Below are 19151 nucleotides of genomic sequence, written 5' to 3' on the forward strand. Positions count from 1 at the left end.
ATACCTGATGAAGACTTTTGAGTCGAAACGTTGTATATTTTTCAAATAAAATAATTACAAATTTAAATTGAAACTGGAGTTGGTTTCTATATTCAAACTTACATTGCTTTGTTATTTACAAATATTCAAAGGCATGTTGCTAGCTGACTTACACACGAATACTCATGGTAAAACTTGTACTTCTATATGAATAAATGTTAGACTATCTTGAATGAAAACATAAAAACAGGCTTGCTCCCATTTTAGAATACCAATTTTTAATTATACCTATAGCAAAAACTGAATCTACCCATGAGACCGGCACACCCATGCCGTCAGAACATATGCACTGCTCGCTATTAAGTAAAGACTTATTATGAAATTTCCTCTACAAATGATAAATGTTCCTGTAAAAATTTAAAGAGTGTCCGTCCGGTTAGCTTAATAGGTAGAGTGTTGGACTGTCAATCGGGCGACCCGAGCTCGATTCCCGGAAGGTGCAGGTCACTTTCGTTGTGATTGATCATGAAATCTCGCCTACGGTCATTCGCACTGTACCTCTGCCCTGGCATGTACAGAAGTTTTAGTTCCCAGCGAAAGTGGGCCTGCCCAGGAACGATGCGATGGGGTGAAATGTGCTCTGGTAAATTCAATGTGGCTTATTGCCGTGATCCGGAGTAAAAACTACCAACACCACCGCCACCAAAATTGAAAGATGAACAAGATCATTTCAGATATTAAGGGTTAAATGGATAAGAAATACAGATATTTGAAGTGTATTAACACGCCAATTATGATAATTAATATCACGATCGTAATGTATGTCATTTTTGTTAGCCCTTGTTGCGTAACCCGACTCAGTCGAAATACCATAATTTTCAATAACAAGTTTTAGGTAGATAAGAGTTTATTAATGTGATAGCTTTTTAGATAGTAAACATTTTGGAAATATAAATATGATCAAACCCTGTTTAGTGAATTAATACATTAAAAAGATGTAATACAGAAACGGCCTGAGCTTAATTAGCATAAATTGCACGTTTTAATTTACATAATTACATATAAAACGCATGAAACTATCATCTAGTCCTTTTTCTATGTCATGTCACAATAATATCGTAGATTCGTACTTTAATGTGAAATTACCAGAAAAAAAAAGATATCAGTATAAAAATCCTCAGTTTGATATTGTAATTACAAATTAATCCGAATGAAACAATCTGCACTTATATAATTGCGATATATTGCTTTCTCAATTAAGTTGACACCATGCTATGGCCCTTGGATTTCCACAGTACTCAATTCCACTTGTAGAATTAAAAAGATCACAACTGCCCGATAATGAGACTATTCCACCATTATCACCTGATGACAGCCATCCACATGCACAGGTGTCCATACCTGCGTTGCGAGCGTCTTCTAAATCAGAGGGTGTCGCTATTGTTGAACCCTGGTCTGCGCATGCTTGGACAGCTTCCTCATAGTTCATCATGTCTGAGTCAGGTTCCGGATTCATTACACGTGAAACTGCAATGATGAATGATGTTTACATTCTGAACATAACTTATATAACGTTTGTCATTAAATTAAGAAAGTGTGTACCGTTTGTACGTATATCTGCAGAACACGCAATATATTTGGAAAATATTCCTAAATTTAAAGAGAGCACAAACGTAGAAAAAGTTATATTCAGAGCAAATTGTATCATGTGATTCGTCCTTTGGTTCTTTACCTTTAAAATAAAAAAACAACTGTTCTTCGTTTGTAAAAAGTACACATTATTATATCTTTTGTTTTCAAGCTAGTATCACTTTAAAACTTATCAGTAATACCAGTCAGGATTAGTTAGTAGAATTATATTGCAAATCTTAAATAAAAGTAAGCTAGTAAATATATTCACTATTGAAACAAAAATGAAATGATATGACTAACTTATTAATAACGACAAAATGTGTTAATTATCAAATTTGTAATAACGACACACATAGTGGTAGGTTTAAGACTTAAATATGTGTGGCTTAAAAATAATTTTCTTTAAAAAAAAAGATATTTAAAAAAGATCAGTCTTATCGGTATTTAACACCGGTTTTGAGTTTTGATGTGTTGGAATCTTGGAATCTTTTCGCTCAAACCGATATTATTTCGATTCTGACATGACGAAATACGGGAGACCACTATTGCTTTTTTCAAGCGTAGATTATTTCCGCTGCCGGTTTTCCTGTCAAACTGGATTGTATTGTGTTTTCATCAGTCACGTTTGTATGTGAATTTCCGCTAATCCAGATGTGCGCTAGAACGCAATATGTGAAAGAGAAAATAAATCAATCACAGGGTAAGTTTTCAACTTTAAATCATTAACATAAAATTCAAAGCTTTGTAAAGAAAATCGAATTGTGATTCTATTCTTGTGAATTTTCTACATGTATAGTTAATCATTTTCTAAAAAAATGCAGTCTTTGACAAGATATTAGGCAGAATTCAACATTTAAACATGAAATGGTAAAATTTTGAATTTAGAAACATCCGCAGATGTGTTCATACGGCGGTTATCATGGAACCTTCAAGGTAAGCCTGCAACATTACATTTTTCAATTTTGCCGTGATGGGTTTTTTCTCTATTCTACAGTGAAATCTTTAGAGAGAGCGGATCCACACCGGTCCCGGCAAACTGTCGCTCCACTTCAAAATTGTGGGGTACGGTAAAACGAGCGAACGGCATTTCAGAGATAGGACGGAATGCCGATTAAAACGGCTAATTGTAAGTTTTGTTTATGTTTTTATCCTGTAATTCATTTAAGTTGTATTTTTCCGAAAATCCATCAATGTAGTTCCATGTAGAATTGTTTTAGACTTCCAATGATCTAAGCTGTTACATAAAGAAAATAATATTAAACCCGAGAAAACGATTTGTTAAATATCAAACCTCCAACCATGGAAACGCTCTACACTTCGGATTTCTTGAAAAAGTGTTATAGAAAAATATCAACCCGTAACAAGAGCTAGTATTTCGTGCAAAATAAACTTATTTAGGTGGATTTCTTGAATTTGCCATTGGACTTTTTTTTCGAAAGTAGTGGAGCCAAAGGGCAAGAAATGGAGCGAAAGGTCGGTTGTTGAGCGTATGTCGATATTAAGTTGGTGTAAAGAGCGTAGTCTATGAATTTCTATAAATAAAAACCTTTCAAAGTTAAAGTAGACGTACTAAAATGTGAAGCCGGAGAAATATGATAATATATTAATTTATTTGTGCTTTAACTAGGTCTATCAATTATTAATAATTTAAGTACTTGCACCGACTGCATGAGCACTGCCTTTTTATTTTGTTCGTTTTGTTCATAGAAACAAACACAATTTTACAGATATTTTTAGCTTATCTTTTTCTTAAAGCAAGATTTGTACTGACAATATGCAGTGTTTGATTATAAAAGTAAACAGTTCTATTTACGCTTTAAGAGGAATATAATAAACTACACAACAATGCTAAATAAGAGAGGAAGTATCTTGAAACATAACACGTGTTATATCCTTAGAACACTTTGTGAACCATTTTCATAGAGATTCCCCAACTTACAAAGTATTTCAATTTCATAAAAACGTGGCTTATTAAATTTGTGTTTGACCTGAACATGTACGTTATAGATTTTCATTACAGAAAGTCATAGTAAAATGAACTCGGTAGTAGTGATCCATGTAATGTGCCCCCTGCATTGCATAATTTTGTCTCTGTTCTGCACATTGGATATCTAACTTTTCAAAAGCATTACATTTTTGCGGGAACAATCGCGTTACACGAACCTGCTTAGGAACATTTATTCGCGGTAGAACTGAAAGTATTCGATTATGTCGAATTTGCACGGACACACGTTTTTAAATGTACATAACCGTGACCTCGAACAAGTGACACCCTGTATTACGCCATGCATATGATTCAATGATCGGGCCTCATCCAAATTTGGAACATCAATAATGGAATCTATACGGCAGCCATAGGTGACACCTTCGCGATTACATTTATTACGTTAAAGTCATTGAAAGGATATCGCGCTTTATTAGTTGCCTTTAAAAGGTATATCTCGGTCTCAACACTCGAGTATTATATAGTTAAATTCTATAACTTTTACATATAAAGATCATAGACCACGCTCCTCCTAAGTCCTAATACGCCAAATTAATATCGCCTTGCACCCAACATCGAACCTTTCGCTCCATCTGCCCTTTGGCTTCACTACTTTCAAAAATTATTGATTTACAAATTTAAGAAATCCGTAAGGAGTAATTTATATTGCGCGACGGACAAGTTCTTATTACGGGTTGATATTTTTCTAATACACTTTGTTTTTTAAAAAATCCGAAGAGTATAGCATTTTCATGGTTAGGAAGTTCAATATTCAATAAATTGTCGTTCACTTTGTCAGGGGAAAAAATTCTCCCGGGTTTAATATATTTTTTTTTGTAACAGCTTAGACGATTGGAAGCATAAAACAATCCTACAATGAACTACAATTTCGAAAAATTACAACTTAAAAGAATAACAAGACAAAAACATAAACGATACTTACAATTAGCCGTTTAGATTTGCCTTTCGCTCTATCTCGGAAATGCCGTCCGCTCCTTTTACGTACACCGCAATTTTGAAATGGAGCGACAGTTTGCCGGGCATGGGATCGTTGGACAGAGACACATGGCACTATAAAATTGCTGAAGAAAGGGGGTGTGTAGTGAAAATTTCAAAAGTCAGGCACTGTAACATTGTAAATTTTCCAATGTATCGATGTTGTTTCAGAATAGCTAGGGAGTAGATAATTTATATTCGTTTAAAAAGCGTTGTTCTTATTACATTATTTGAGACATATTTATGAATATTTACTCAATTTTTTTCAGTGTTGTTAAACATACTGTGATCTTCACATGTAAATTGTTGCTTTCAAATGTTTACATGGTTCATACTGTGTACAACTGTGTCTTTCTCATTTCTAAGTTATTTCTAAAAACCTCAAGATTGTTATGCAAGAGGATTACTTTATCTAAGGTAGGGAGAGTGTAATATGAATACCCCATCCACCTCATGCTGTATAACTCTTTCTTACACATATAACACACCAATGTATAAATGTTTTTAACAGCTAAAATCATACCATTGGTAAATTAATGCTTCCGAGGGATCACGTTATCGAGATTTTTATACTTCACAACAACAGGTGTCAAGTGTTGTGTGGCAGCTGTAAAAAGTTGCACCGTAGATCTACTTCACTTCAGTGTTGTAACATTTTTCTGGTCCTGCGAGATCATTGGTTCCAACACTTAAGTGTTGAAAATTGAGTACCGTTCAAGCCGGTGCTAGGGGCGTAAGTGCTTTTGCATATTTAATTATCTCTCATATACAGACTTAATCACATCCAAATATTTTTAAAAATATAAAAAAAACAAGATCATTAAGGAAGGGCGGCGTTAAATGAACGCAAACCCCACACGACCCAGCAAAACAGGATCGCCAGCAAGGAGCCAAGCAGGATACCAAACAAAAGCAGGACAGGAAACAAGGCAAAACACGGACGGGATAATTACTAGCTTAATAGTAAATAAAACAAAACTACAAGGACATTAGTCAAATCTTAATCCGCTTTGGAGCAGAAAGTTTCGATTATAAAGGGACATTATGGGTAACTTGGACAACCAAGTAAAGGTATGTTATTTGAAAAAGGCGTGAGCTTTTCGGGTCTAAAAAAATAAATGAAGGAGACGAACGGCTGGCCATGGTCGGTATGGAGAGCTTTGGTGCCAAAATGAACGTTCTACAATCTGATTCGGCGAGTGAGTTAGCTGTGCGTAGATGCCTAGTAATTTGCAAGTTTCTAACGCGAGAAACTTCAATATATTGCCTGTCCGGCGTTACCCTGGCAGCTTTCTAGATTAGGACACTGAATAGAACATTAGAGTGTAACATTATTATTATTTACTTAATTTATTAAAAGGAATTCTTAGTTTCTTCAATTCGTTAATATATACATAAACAACACACGGGAGCTGATCTCGATTCAACATACTAGATATATATATTTTAGAAGTAGTTTTTCCATTTCAAGATGAAACTAATGTAACTAACATTCGCTTTTACTAAAAAATAACAAGGGCTAAAAATAAAAAAAAGTTTTGAATTTTATATAATTTTTCTAAACGTTGAAAACTTACCCTGCGCTTGTCAGATATGGTGTTTAAGTGCACATCTGGATCGGCGGAAATTCACATAGTTACATTAATATCCATATTGAGTGACCCCCCCCCCCCAGCTGCCAACGCAGGGTGCCCCTAAACAGTTATCATTGGCAGTTTAATACCGGTGACTGTATATAACTTTTCGTGTATTTTTGTATTGAGCTAAAGTCACGAGGAATGTGAGTCTAGAGTGTAGTGCTCATTGATTCCTTAATTGAATCGTATGACAGATTTAATAAATATTTAGATATATCAGCGACACAAAACTATAACTTAAAAGCTTTTTTTGTACACCCATAATAGGTATTTTCATTTACATTTTTCTTTGATGCTTTCTTAAAGTTATCAATAATGAGACTGATATGTCGATATGATTTGAAAGACAAAACTTTACTACCTGGATAATGAACTTTAGAGTAGGTACTCCACCCATCTGAATGCTCCCATTTAAGGTAAGCTTGTCGTTTATCGTCCACTACATTTTTGTTGGAAAATAGACAGAGGTTGCCACCAATCTGCCACGACACCGTCTCACAATCATGCTGCATTTCGCAAGCAACTATACACCTGTTTAAGTTTTGTATTTGTTGTTGATCTGTGACATAATCATGAAGCAATTTGCACTCTTCCTTACGACGTTTCCATTTACTGTATATGATCTCACTCGGTAAAACTTGCAAGACAAACATATGTAATAGCAAAATAACACAATATATCATCTCCATGTTAAATCTCAATCAAGTTATTGCACTTTGTTATGAAATTCATTCGTCAAAAAAAAAATTAATTCAGAACAAAGTTTTGCTCAATTCTGAAATTTGTCGGATAGCATAGAAGTGTTTCTGGAAAGAAAACATTAATCAATTGGATTGATGGAAACATAACTGAATATAAATTAACTCATTTTAGAATCACGATTGCAGTTTACAAAATAAGCAGAACTTTTGTGTTTGTTGGCAAGTGTTAGAGCATCGCTAGGCCTTGTTTCAGTGAACAATTTCCTCCCTGGAGAGGAAGAGCTAATTGAATTAGGATTATCAGTTCATTTAAATGCATAAGGCGATTTTTACTTTGTCGCTATTTCACGCAAGTTGGTATTTTTGTTTAGATTATTGCATACATCATTCAATCAGTAAAAGCACTTAACACTTGCACGGTTACTTTCTGACAGAAAAAAATAATAATGTCCTGTATGTACAATGTACTAGTTTTATGAAAATTACGTAAATGTGATTTTAGGAAACATAAGAACATATTGATGTGTAACCTTTTCGGTATTTCCATAGAAAGTAGATACACGCACAAACCTATGTGAAGTTTAGGAACTTTAATTAATTGTTATATAAGTAAACAAAATTTTAAGATCATTCGCTCACTACGTTTCTCCAAAAGCAATAAATAGTTTTTATAGTGCAAAATTACCTAAGAATAAAAAGTGTTTAAACATTTTAATCAAGAAAATTATTTATCATCCTGATGAAATACCCTAGTTGATCTATGTACGATTTTCAAATGTTATGCGTTCAAGGCCTGGGGCCCTTTGTTGAATTGATTTGTTTTTTAATAGACCACTTTAAAGGTTTGATTAATATTACGGCCAGATATAAACAGTCATGTTTTAAAAAAAATAATATAACAATGCACATTTGGTTTGTTATTTCTTCAATGTTGTATATGTGTTACACTTTGGGCAAAATACAAAGAAATAGATACAGTCTTAAATCTCAGTCAAGGAATAGTAATCATGTTTCTCTTATCTCGAATTCCTGTATCTTCACAAGGCGATAAGAACATAAAAAATGGTAGTTATTAAGAAAGAAACCCATCATAATTACCCCGCAAACTTTTTTATTTTCTTTGTAGCACACATTGAAGAAAAGTGAGTTTTAAAATACATCGCGTTCGTTTGACAATATATAGGCACAACTTTCATTACAATGTAAGCAAGCATGCGTTATCTCTCCTCAGAGATTTCAATGCATGCCACTTACGATAATTATTATTCAAAATGCATTTGTCATCAATCAAATTGACGTTCTTTTAATAGGGTATAACAGTTTTAGTTGTATTAGATATCTGTACACTTGTAATTTTAAAGTTTATGAGCAATAACTGATTATCACATAATATGGGAATATCCTATTGGGAAAGGACCAAGGGATTAGGTTACTCAAGGCAATGAATTATTCAGAGAAGAATGTAATGTTGTACGGAATTGAAACTGTTTACAAATTGAATTATGTTACATTTAATGAAAATATGACAGTTCTCAGTATGTTATAATGAATGATAAATGCAGAAATGGAACATAAAACTCAATGCATGATGCGAATTCATGAAGACATAAAGATATGCATTAAAACACAAATACGTATGTGATAAATAAATAAACATTATTTATATATATGATGTAGAATGTGATTAATGGGACATTATACATATATGGTATTTTATGATAAACAAATTATTCGAGTATGTGAAAACAAATTGATGTTCATGTTATTAAAATGAGTTTAAATGAAATAGGGAGATGCAGAATAACGCTTTAAAATTGTTTATAATTTAGGTTTGATTATTTTACAAAACTATTAACATTAAGCTTATCGAACGTTATATCAGTTTCATAAATAAATGTAAATGATAAAAGCGGAGGGTGAAACAGTTATTTAATACGCAATATTTATAACAGATTTCCCCTGCATTGGTAGGAGGAAGAAGTATCTACCAAGTAGAAATATAACAAGCTTTATGTAACATGAATCTGGTATGTTTACGCTAAACCTCAGGCATGCAAGATAGTTGTGTGTTTTGTTTGTTGGTTTGTTTGTTGTTGATTTTTTGTCACCGATTTTAACACATTGCAGGTCAGAATCCCCTAAACAACTTTGCGATACAACATGATTTCAGCATACAATGTGTTTCTTTTTCTTTTTCAGTTACTCTAAAAACGATCACTCTTTTCTATCATTGTAGATTAAAGCTACGATTTAAGTTTTAAACGTTTATCATTTCAATCATTTAAACATACTGTCAGATTAGACTTGGAAAATAGACACAATATAATCCGATAACCAAAGGGATATAACTGCAGCATTAACATGATGTTGTTAATACTTCTCAGATGAATGTTTTAGATCGAACGTCAAACCAAAATAATCAGATAGCTGTTAAGATATAAGTCCAACCTGATGCTTCACACCCACGATGCTACATGCCCTGTGAACTGTTTCTTTACAGCTCTATGTTTCAATATGGCACCGAAATACATTCTGTTACATCAGTCCATGTTATTTCTTTCTTCTTATGTTTTTTCACGCCACACACACACATACTACACAGTGGAGCAAATACAGAACATTACACGGGGACACTAAGTTGATGCCATTTTGTGACAACATTTCTCGTTTTTGCCAACATTTCCTGCCAGTGAATTAATCCCGCCCCACGTGCATACATGAATGATCCAAGAGTCACGCTACCAAGTTCGACGTCACTTCCGATTGCCTGCCGTTTAGTCTTCACTAAAGTTACAACAAAATTGAAATTTTCTATGCTTTTATTCGTCGTACTAAATGCAAATGATTCATTGAAGTTGACTTCCGGTAATGCCATCTGGGTAAGTGTATGCTTGTTTTTCACTAACTTGTTACCATAGTAGACCAGGAGACGCACATAAAAACCTTTAAATAGTAAATGAGTAATATACATTGTTGTTTGTCAAAACGAATACGAATTATTCCATACAATACGTTAATAAAAAAATATGACAAATCAAATAACCAGATTATTTTAGATAAGTTATCATTGTTCACAGTTCATTATCCTTTTAACTTGACCAGTAATTTTAAAATGATTAAAATGCTGCAAACATTTGGATTACCATAGATGACCGATTTGAATTAAATAAACAGACATTTAAAGTCAAATAATTGTAAAAGAAGGTGATTAAATTTTTACTATTCGTATACAAAAAAAAGAAGAAAAGAAAAAAAAGATTCTAATTTTTAATTGTACGCATGTTCTGGAAAGATTGAGTGAAAGTAAAAGCCAATGAGCTGAGGATGAATATATGTTTGTAAATTTGTAAAATGTTATGTAAAGAAACGCTCTGAGCAGAGAATGACAGAAGTAAGTCAATGATACTAGTCCCCGGCAAATTAATGACTTTTGACCACATTTTATACTGTTACTATAATTTTCATTTCGTCTTTCAGTCTTAAAATCATTTAAACAGATACAAAAACAACAGAAATTTAGAAATGTTATGATCTGTATGACATTAGAATATACACCTACCTGTATCAGGATCGGGCTTTGGACGGATATTTTTAGCCCTGAGTATAACTATTTTCAATCTTTCTGTATGTGGAAGATACGTTAACGCAATATTCAGATCACCTAATGATGACCCATACTGCAATAATAATTTTAAAAAACTAGCAATCATAGCATAAGATGGGGATCATGCTATGGTAAGATGTCATTATTCTGTGCATCAAATATTTCATACAATTACTTAAATAAGTTTATAAAAGAGTAAAAGAAAATGAAAGGGTGGAGAAACGAGATCTCAATTTCAATATCGATTAACGTTATGTTCTGATTAGATTAAAAGACAAATAAGATGTAGGTCTAATCCTACTTGACTGTTTTAAAGAAAAAAATCATTACTACACATCTTTTTAAATAATAAAATTGAATTACAATAGATAGAAAGACAACTGATTACATGTATTTCTTGCTCCAAATCTTTACATATTATGTCAGATGAGTTCATATTGAGATCTTGGAGTGGAACAACCACGTGGCCGAGTGTATGACGTAATCGACGTCTGTCTACGTCATATACAGAAAATCGAAGACTTCGCTGCCCTATGTCTTCTTGATTCACCTGTGGAATAAACAAAACGTAAACATTTTAAGCAGTTTAATGATGATAAATACTTTAACTTAAATATTTAATAATTAATAACAAATAGAAAGAATAGCTCTAGATGTTCGACGTCAAAAAGGGGGAATGATTTTTCATCTCAAACGCACGACAATTTAGGTAGATAGAATTTCACAAGTCTTCAAAGTTATAAAGCAATATTTCAAATTGAATTGTAAAACAACGGGCAGATATAAAACATAAATAAAGATTCTAAGAACAAAGTTGGCATTTTTGTTGTTAAAAGTCATGACAAAACTATGAACTTTTGTTAAAAGTTGGTATATTCATGATAGTGTCAAAACACCATAATTATTATATTCATGACGTTGCAATTATCTAAAGTATACGATTTACTTAAACGACCAATTGCAAAGAAATTTTGAGTTGAAGAACATAACAGGAATTCTGAATTTGAATTTGGGATAATTATGTTCTCTTGTCGATGATCATTAACACGTTTTCCAAGTTTCAAAGCAATACCTCACAGGTTTATCTTAAAACTATGAACAGGTACCAAAAAAAACTTGACCAGAAGTTAACGCTGAATCTGAAGCTTACGGCGGCGAACATTTCATATTGCAAACCGAATACAAGACTAGTAACGTTATCATGTTACAGACTGTGGGGTCATTTATCACCATCAAAATCAGATTAAATATATTTAGTGGTTGTGTAAGGTCAATCAACCTAGATATGTTAGTAAACCATTTATTCAAAAAGGCTTAGAAGAGACAATGCTTCTGTAAAAATAGCTAACTATAACTAATGATAATTGTTTTCGTAATCAAAGAAAGAGATTATCAATTTTCGACCTTACTCTTATGTATAAAACGGTGTAGAATAGCACGTGCCTTTTGTGGTCACCTTGTGGTCAAAATCAATATAATTAACCAGCCCAATACAAATAACCGGTCCAGATGCAAGTATAATTTGCTTTCATGGATAACGTGCAGATACCACTCATTATAGTGAGTAGACAAAACAAAGAAAGCTCGTATAGTGAAACTGCGATGGAATTTCTAACCATTCAAATATGATAATAAATTACTGGCTTATTTTTTATAGTGCAGCATAAATCAATCTTATTTATTTGCATTGTACCGATAACGCACACAAGTTCTTGAGACTCTTGCTCCTGGCTTTTTTTGTAAAAAGCGTCTCGACAACGTTGTGGAACTTGTGAGGGGAAAGGTTAAATGGCCAATAAAAATTGTTCTGATACTAGTATTCAGATCTTCCTTTTTATTTCTACAGAATTCGGCCAAATAGCAATTATCAAAAATAAGGCCTGGATCGGTTTTTCCAATTTGTTGTTGTTTTTTTCAAACCTATCAGGTTCTAAAAAGTGTAGTCACCTTAATTTTAAGATTGGATGTTTATTTTACTTATAGTTATAATGATGAAAGAGATATATTTCTATACCTTCAATATATTCAACAAGAAAACTATTCAATTTAAATGTTAACTTAATTGTTCGAAATATACCTTTCCTTCAAATACTCTCTGAGTCATTGTTATAACCAACGCAAAATAAACATATTTCAGGTTACAAATTAATTAAGGTCCAACCACATTTGTTATGTTGAACACACACCAATGAAGTAACCATGCAGGCTTACCTCGAAACTAAAAGTTTCGTTAAATGATGGGTTAAGTGTTTTCTTAACAGTTTTTGTTGAATGGCAGATATTTTCGTCTGGTAAAAGAAAAACTTTAACAAATGGATCCCTGTAATTTTCATCCATATTTCGACCTGAAGAAAGAAAGATTGTCGCATAAATAAAGAAATGATTTGTGTTATTGCTTGATTACAATTTATCAATGAATCTATGAATCACATGATGGTGTAGTCCCTTTAACATAAGAGCTATGAAATAGTTTTATGGAGTTCACATTTAAACATTAAAATACAGAATCTTCATAACGATACAAACGGAATAAGGTTTTATTTTTTTGTTTCTTTATATTTCTTTTTTTTTTCTTTTTTGTCGATGTTTAACGATTTGACAAACTAGTGATAAAATAAGCTCATTCCAAACATACATATGTTAAAATAAGTTTATCTGATGTGCATATTAATGAAAAAAGAAACTCAATGATCGTATTTTTTAACTTTTGAACCTACAGCAGATGTTAATACAGTAATATATTAAACTTTCTATTACCTTGTAGCTCTTTGACCTTTATGATGGTAACTAATAGAATACTAGATGTGGCGTCATAAAGTACAGTAAACCATATACGGCCATGCTCGCTGGGATCCGTGTAAGTGCTCCCCGGGAGCACATTTTCACTCTCAGTCCTAAAACGTCATATTTTAGTAATTAATGTTGATATAATCAGACATCTATATACATGCAGCAAAATATATTTACATTTTTCTTGCATTTAATAAGAAGTAACAAGACGAAAGAGCTCAATTACAAAAGATTTAAAAATTCAAATTCCCCTATTTCTTTTAATTTTAAAAAGAATATAGTTTACCCTTTATAGTCATTTCTAATTTCAACAACCATTTCAAGTGTCAAACTTACTTAATTTTTTTATATAGAAAATCTGTAAAAGTATATTATTTACCTAGTAAAAGGTACTTGAGCATGCGTCCCAAGGAAGTTAGCCTGATACTGTAATGCCGTAAGACTTTTTGATTTATCTCCTTCCGGTGAGGGCTGGACCCATTCAGTTTCCATATTTGGTAGATTATCGAATGTGCTTGACCTTACAATAGCTTCGTCCACAGAACCATATGCATTAGGACATGATTTACGCTTCTCCTTCACAGGAGACTGTATTCTGAACGTGGCGGAAATGAAATATTTTATCAAAACAGAAATTAACATCAATATAAGATTATCACTTTCAAATGTTAATTTGCTCTCTACTTATTTTCGTGATGTTTATTTATTTTGTTATGTGTTTACGTAATATTGTAACAAAAAGTTTAGCATATTACAGTGTGTGTATATTGTTTTACATGCCATATCACACTATTCACGTGCACTTTAAACAAGAAACATCCATGAAGTACAAGATTTGCAAATGATTAAAAGGATTTATTTAAATATCGTCTATAATTTAAAAAGACATCTTAATTTAATTAATGTAAATAAAGCAGCATGCCTCAAGGTTCATACTTTTGAAAATGTATTTAAAAGTAAAATATGTGAAGTGAACAAAAAAGTAATTAACATATTGCAAACGGCATTTGCAATCAACATAAATTATCTGCATTAGTAAGATGCCAAAATATGGAACATAGCCCTTACTTTCACGCAATAGAAATATGGAGATATATACTGAAAATCAGTCATTAATCGAACATTATATATAAAATATTTCTTGAAAAGTTTGGAACAATTTTCGCAAGTTTGATCATTTTTGAAATAGTGTGGCTCATCTGGTTGCATGCAGCTTTAACAGAAGTTATATTTGTGCATTTCTGTCCGGAACATTAGAGTGAATTTCGAGAAACCTCCTTTTTATTATTGAGCTTTAAGCACATGGAAAACCGTATATGTACAACGTCAAACAAAACAGTGTACAACTGTGGTGGACTTTTAATAATACATGTATGTTTAAATAGTGCGAATGATCATCGTGTACACTTTTCATAAACATATTTGTATGGTGGCTGATTTGGTACGCTTTTGTGCGTCTAGTTGGCGCTAGCGACAACACGGAGCTTTGTCGCTTGTGCCAACGCGATGCAAAAAGTGTAACAAATCAGCCACCATATGTTTGTGATACAATTCTTAATTATATAACAGTGGTCCATAAGATTTTAGCCTCGTTTTTGATCGTTTTGTTTTGTTTATAAGCAAGTGGATAAGTAAAAATTGTTTGAAGCATTTTGTTAAAAGGACACTGTGATATAAAATCTTGGTATAGATTATATTAATCACGTGATATAGATGTACATTAAGTCGAACTTTTACAACATGTTTCCAAGATCAATATTTGTGGGCTTGTAACATTTGTATGATAAATGGACAATTTAAATGGTTGGTAATAAACTCATAAAAGCTTAAAACCACGTAACATATTGCCGAGCTTATATCAAAGGCCATACTACATTAACAAGCGAAGAAAAAATATAAAGAAACGATCCTTTCCAAGATAAAGTGTATTGACCGAATGCAACTATCACGTCAAGCAAATAAATGTATGGGGTAAATAGACGTAAATAGGAAAACTGGTCATGATTCTGGACGACTCCCTAAAGCGGCACTTATTAAAACGGGGCATGAGATTATGCGAAAAGTTAACCAATCATAGCATCAGTTTACAGCCTCCATCTAGCTGTATATGCATAGATCCCTGACCTATCTTATTCTAATTATCAGTTTAGTGGATTCAATAAAAATTCACCACAAAAGAGCGCATGTCAATGTTTATGGTTAAATCTATAGTTAATCAAATAATAGGTCAGAGTAGGGATCTGTCCATCGAGTAGCACTAGATAATTAACTTAGGTGAGTTGTTAAAAAGATATATATATAATATATGAGCTATAATCAGATTAAAATTAGTAGGGAAATTAAAATCAATATTTTTTGTGTGAGAATAAAAATGTAGACAGCGTTTTCTAGAAATTCTAATAATCATTTTTATCATGAACCATGAACTTTTCATGATTTTTAACGATAATTTTAGGGTTGAGAAAAATTATTTCACTGACCTTGACAGTGGTGCGGACTTGCACGTTGACCTTCCATTATGCATCTCCGCGAGGAACAAGCTAGAAGGTGTCCTGTTTTTATGACGGTTTTTGATTAACATGACCACTACACATAACAGTAGAAGGAAAAATATTCCTGTAACACATGCCACCAGATAAAATAAACTCATTTTGCCTGGAAAAAAGATAGATAAAACAACATACAGCTTTGGCCAAAAAAGATAAAACATTTGCGGATCATTATACTACGCGTGTGTAGTTTATCATACCAGCCCTCACATTATGTAAATTGCTACCGTTTTAACAATATTTATTTGTTGGAATAATACGCTTACTCAGCTATATTTCAAGCTTTCATATAACAGCAGTTCGGATTGTCAAGATTCAATAAAACATGATAATCTTTAGACAGAGATAAATAAACAACAAAAAAATGGAACTTGCCACGGTGGTACCTTTCGGCTTCCGTAGATTCAAAATTTGAATGAATCGTACGCTTGGCATGATACTAAATGTCATATGATCGGGGTCAAAGAAGAATTTTTGATATTGAAAATCGTGTTTCCTTGCAAATTCGACAAACTTAAAAATTTGAGTTCTACCGCGAACAAATGTTTCTGAGCAGGTGCGTGAAACGTTAACTTTTCCTGCAAAAATGTTATTTTGTTTTCAAAAAGGTTAAAATGACCAATTTAGCTAGGAAACCAGTTATGCAAACAGACGACACTTAAATTGGGTTACTATATTTTCTTTTCTTAAGTTTACAGCAAAGATGACCATGACGCCATTAACATGACGTAAGTTCCTGCATCGCGTGCTCTGACACACGTGTTTATGTGACACACCACTAAATCATATATTCATTAGATTGAAAGACCGCGTTTAGTGCACACTGGGACTGATATACTTCTGCTATAAGTGAAGGTCTCTATGAAAATCCTTGCATAAGTGGCAGTCATTATGGTGTGGTAAGTATGTACATATTTTCATAAGGGCTTTGAGGCAATTAAAATTGTATTATATATTATTTCAGCAGAAATGTATACTGTACTATTATAGTGGGAACATTGTAAATGAATAAAAAAAATCATCTAAATTACACAAAACTGTGCATCTGCATTTTTTAAATGTTTCATTCAACACCATTTCATCATTAAATATACACTGATATAGACGACATTTATGATAGTCATCATTACTTTTACTAAGTTTTGTCACATGTCAGAGAAATTATGGGGTTATTTTGTGTCAACTTTCAAAATTATATGCAAGATACCTTTAATTAATTAAATATACAATAATATAAATAGGGCGTTAAAAGATTCGATTAGCATAAATCTCGGTAGATCATGAATATGTATACAAAACGCATTGCTAATTTCTTCAGGCAATTAAAGGCACATTATGCCCCAATTAACAACTATTAATTGTTTGCCTTCTTTAGAAAGAGCAAACGTAAGTTTAAAGTGACATTATGCTCGTATTTTCTTAGTCAAGTTGAGCAAAATTGACTTTACATTTCAAAAGTCTCTGTTTAAATGATGTTAAACAAAGTACTACTTTGACTTCCATACAGACTACTAAATCAATGAAACTGTACTTATTGCAAAAGAAAAAAAAAACAAAAAAAAAAACAGGAGCTAAAGATGGTTCAGTTGAATGGCCTGGATACTGTAAAAGTTGCCAAAATGAAAAAGCTTTTGAGGGAAAAAAAAGCATTTCTGAGGCATAATGGGCCTTTAAGTAGGGATAACTGATGTTAACACTAACAAATAAAAGAAAATAAAACAACATACGTACCATCTGTATCTAGAAACGTTTTTAAAATACCAGAATCAGTTTTATTTCCATGATCCCCTGTCACTTCTCCACTCATACTACCATGCTAACGTCACGCTGTCTAATTAATCCACTGCTTTTATCAAATATCTTAAACATTTCATTCAACACCCATAATATATCAATATCCTTAAGACATTTATAAACAGCATTTACAGATAAGTGAAGATGTTCCCATTTATTCAAACATTTATTCATTCACATACATCCACGTAAACAGACCACGTGACCGTCGTTTGATTTATTGTCACAAGGAGGCAAACTATATTTTCACAGGCGGTTTATCGACCGAAGATTTTGTGTAATTATAAAGATAAAGGTGATATTACGATATTCAAGGTATTAACTAGCTTGCCAGATGTTACCTTTGAGAGTAAAACTCAAGAAAAATAAACCATTTTGAACGTGAGGATATGAATCAATCGATGATGTATTTATATACCTGAGAAAGATTGATTGTTGTTATATTTACCGCAAATAATGCGCGTTTTCTCGGATTTAAAAGTCGTTTTCGATATTTCGTTTACTACGTTGAATTATTTACCTGAGAATTAAGTCACTTTGATACAGTTATGAATAAAAATCACAATTATCATCAGATTTTTTAATCAAAACAGTCACAGTTAGTTAATATTATTTAATCATGTCAAAAATCATGTCAACAATCATGTTAATAATGATGTTAATAATCATTTCAGCATTCATCATGTTAATTGTCATGCCAACAATCATGTTATTAATCATGTCAGCAATCATGTTAATAATCATGTCAATTAACGATCATGTCAATAATTATGTCGGTATTCATCATGTCAATTATTATGTCAATTATCATGTTAATAATTAGTTAAACAATCATATTTATAATTATGTCGGCATTCATCATGACAAAAATCATGTCAATAATCATGTCAATAATTATGTCGATAGTCATGTTCTCGACTTCCTCATCATAATTAGCATCATGATTGTCTTCTTCTTTTTCTTTAAGCTGCATGTCTCCAGAAAATATTTCAAGAAATTCAAAACTGGAGAAAAAGAAACCGAGCTTTTTAAGGAAAGTAAAAGATTTAAGATAAAAGTACTTAATTTCTATGCTTTTGCGTTATTAGGGCTAGCTTTGCAATTTCTGACCTTTTTTATGTTGTTATTTTGGTTGATGGTTGATTGGTTAGTTGCCGTTTGCAATGTGTATTTTTCACAACATTTAAATTTTTATACATATATTAAACAGGAAGCTGGAGATGCTCTGCTTCGGCGATTTTCAGTCATAGATATGGATGAAAAACAAATCTTTTAGTACATTTCAGCGACATTTAACATCATGAATATAGGTTAAAAAACAATAGTCTTGCCTGATCAATTGCAAGGATACAACTTTAAGAAATAGATATTCTTCTTTCACTTTTGAATTGATCAATAAAACCCATTTATCAACCGACACACATTATCTACATTTCAGTTTTAGCGTTCTATAATGTATAAAAAGTTTTTCTATAGTTAAACCTG

General features: G+C 32.3%; 2 protein-coding genes across 2 annotated transcripts; both read right to left on the minus strand.

Annotated features, from left to right (window-relative positions):
* Positions 1 to 516: 516 nt before the first annotated feature.
* LOC132733177 (uncharacterized) lies at positions 517 to 7289 on the minus strand. Its single transcript, XM_060719774.1, has 2 exons — positions 6590 to 7289; positions 517 to 1506 (listed from the first exon to the last, which is right to left on the minus strand). Exons 1-2 carry the CDS (start codon positions 6915 to 6917, stop codon positions 1232 to 1234), a joined length of 603 nt encoding a protein of 200 aa, XP_060575757.1. The 5' UTR covers positions 6918 to 7289; the 3' UTR covers positions 517 to 1231.
* Positions 7290 to 7744: 455 nt separating this feature from the next.
* LOC132733173 (synaptotagmin-15-like) lies at positions 7745 to 17861 on the minus strand. Its single transcript, XM_060719770.1, has 8 exons — positions 17604 to 17861; positions 15804 to 15978; positions 13703 to 13918; positions 13291 to 13427; positions 12745 to 12878; positions 10922 to 11083; positions 10489 to 10606; positions 7745 to 9872 (listed from the first exon to the last, which is right to left on the minus strand). The coding sequence occupies exons 1-8, from the start codon at positions 17677 to 17679 to the stop codon at positions 9550 to 9552; spliced, it is 1341 nt and encodes a 446-aa protein (XP_060575753.1). The 5' UTR covers positions 17680 to 17861; the 3' UTR covers positions 7745 to 9549.
* Between the last annotated feature and the right edge of the window lie 1290 nt (positions 17862 to 19151).

Source organism: Ruditapes philippinarum, unplaced genomic scaffold, assembly GCF_026571515.1.
Source record: "Ruditapes philippinarum isolate M1 unplaced genomic scaffold, ASM2657151v2 ctg5908_1_1_1_1, whole genome shotgun sequence".
Classification (NCBI taxonomy): domain Eukaryota; kingdom Metazoa; phylum Mollusca; class Bivalvia; order Venerida; family Veneridae; genus Ruditapes; species Ruditapes philippinarum.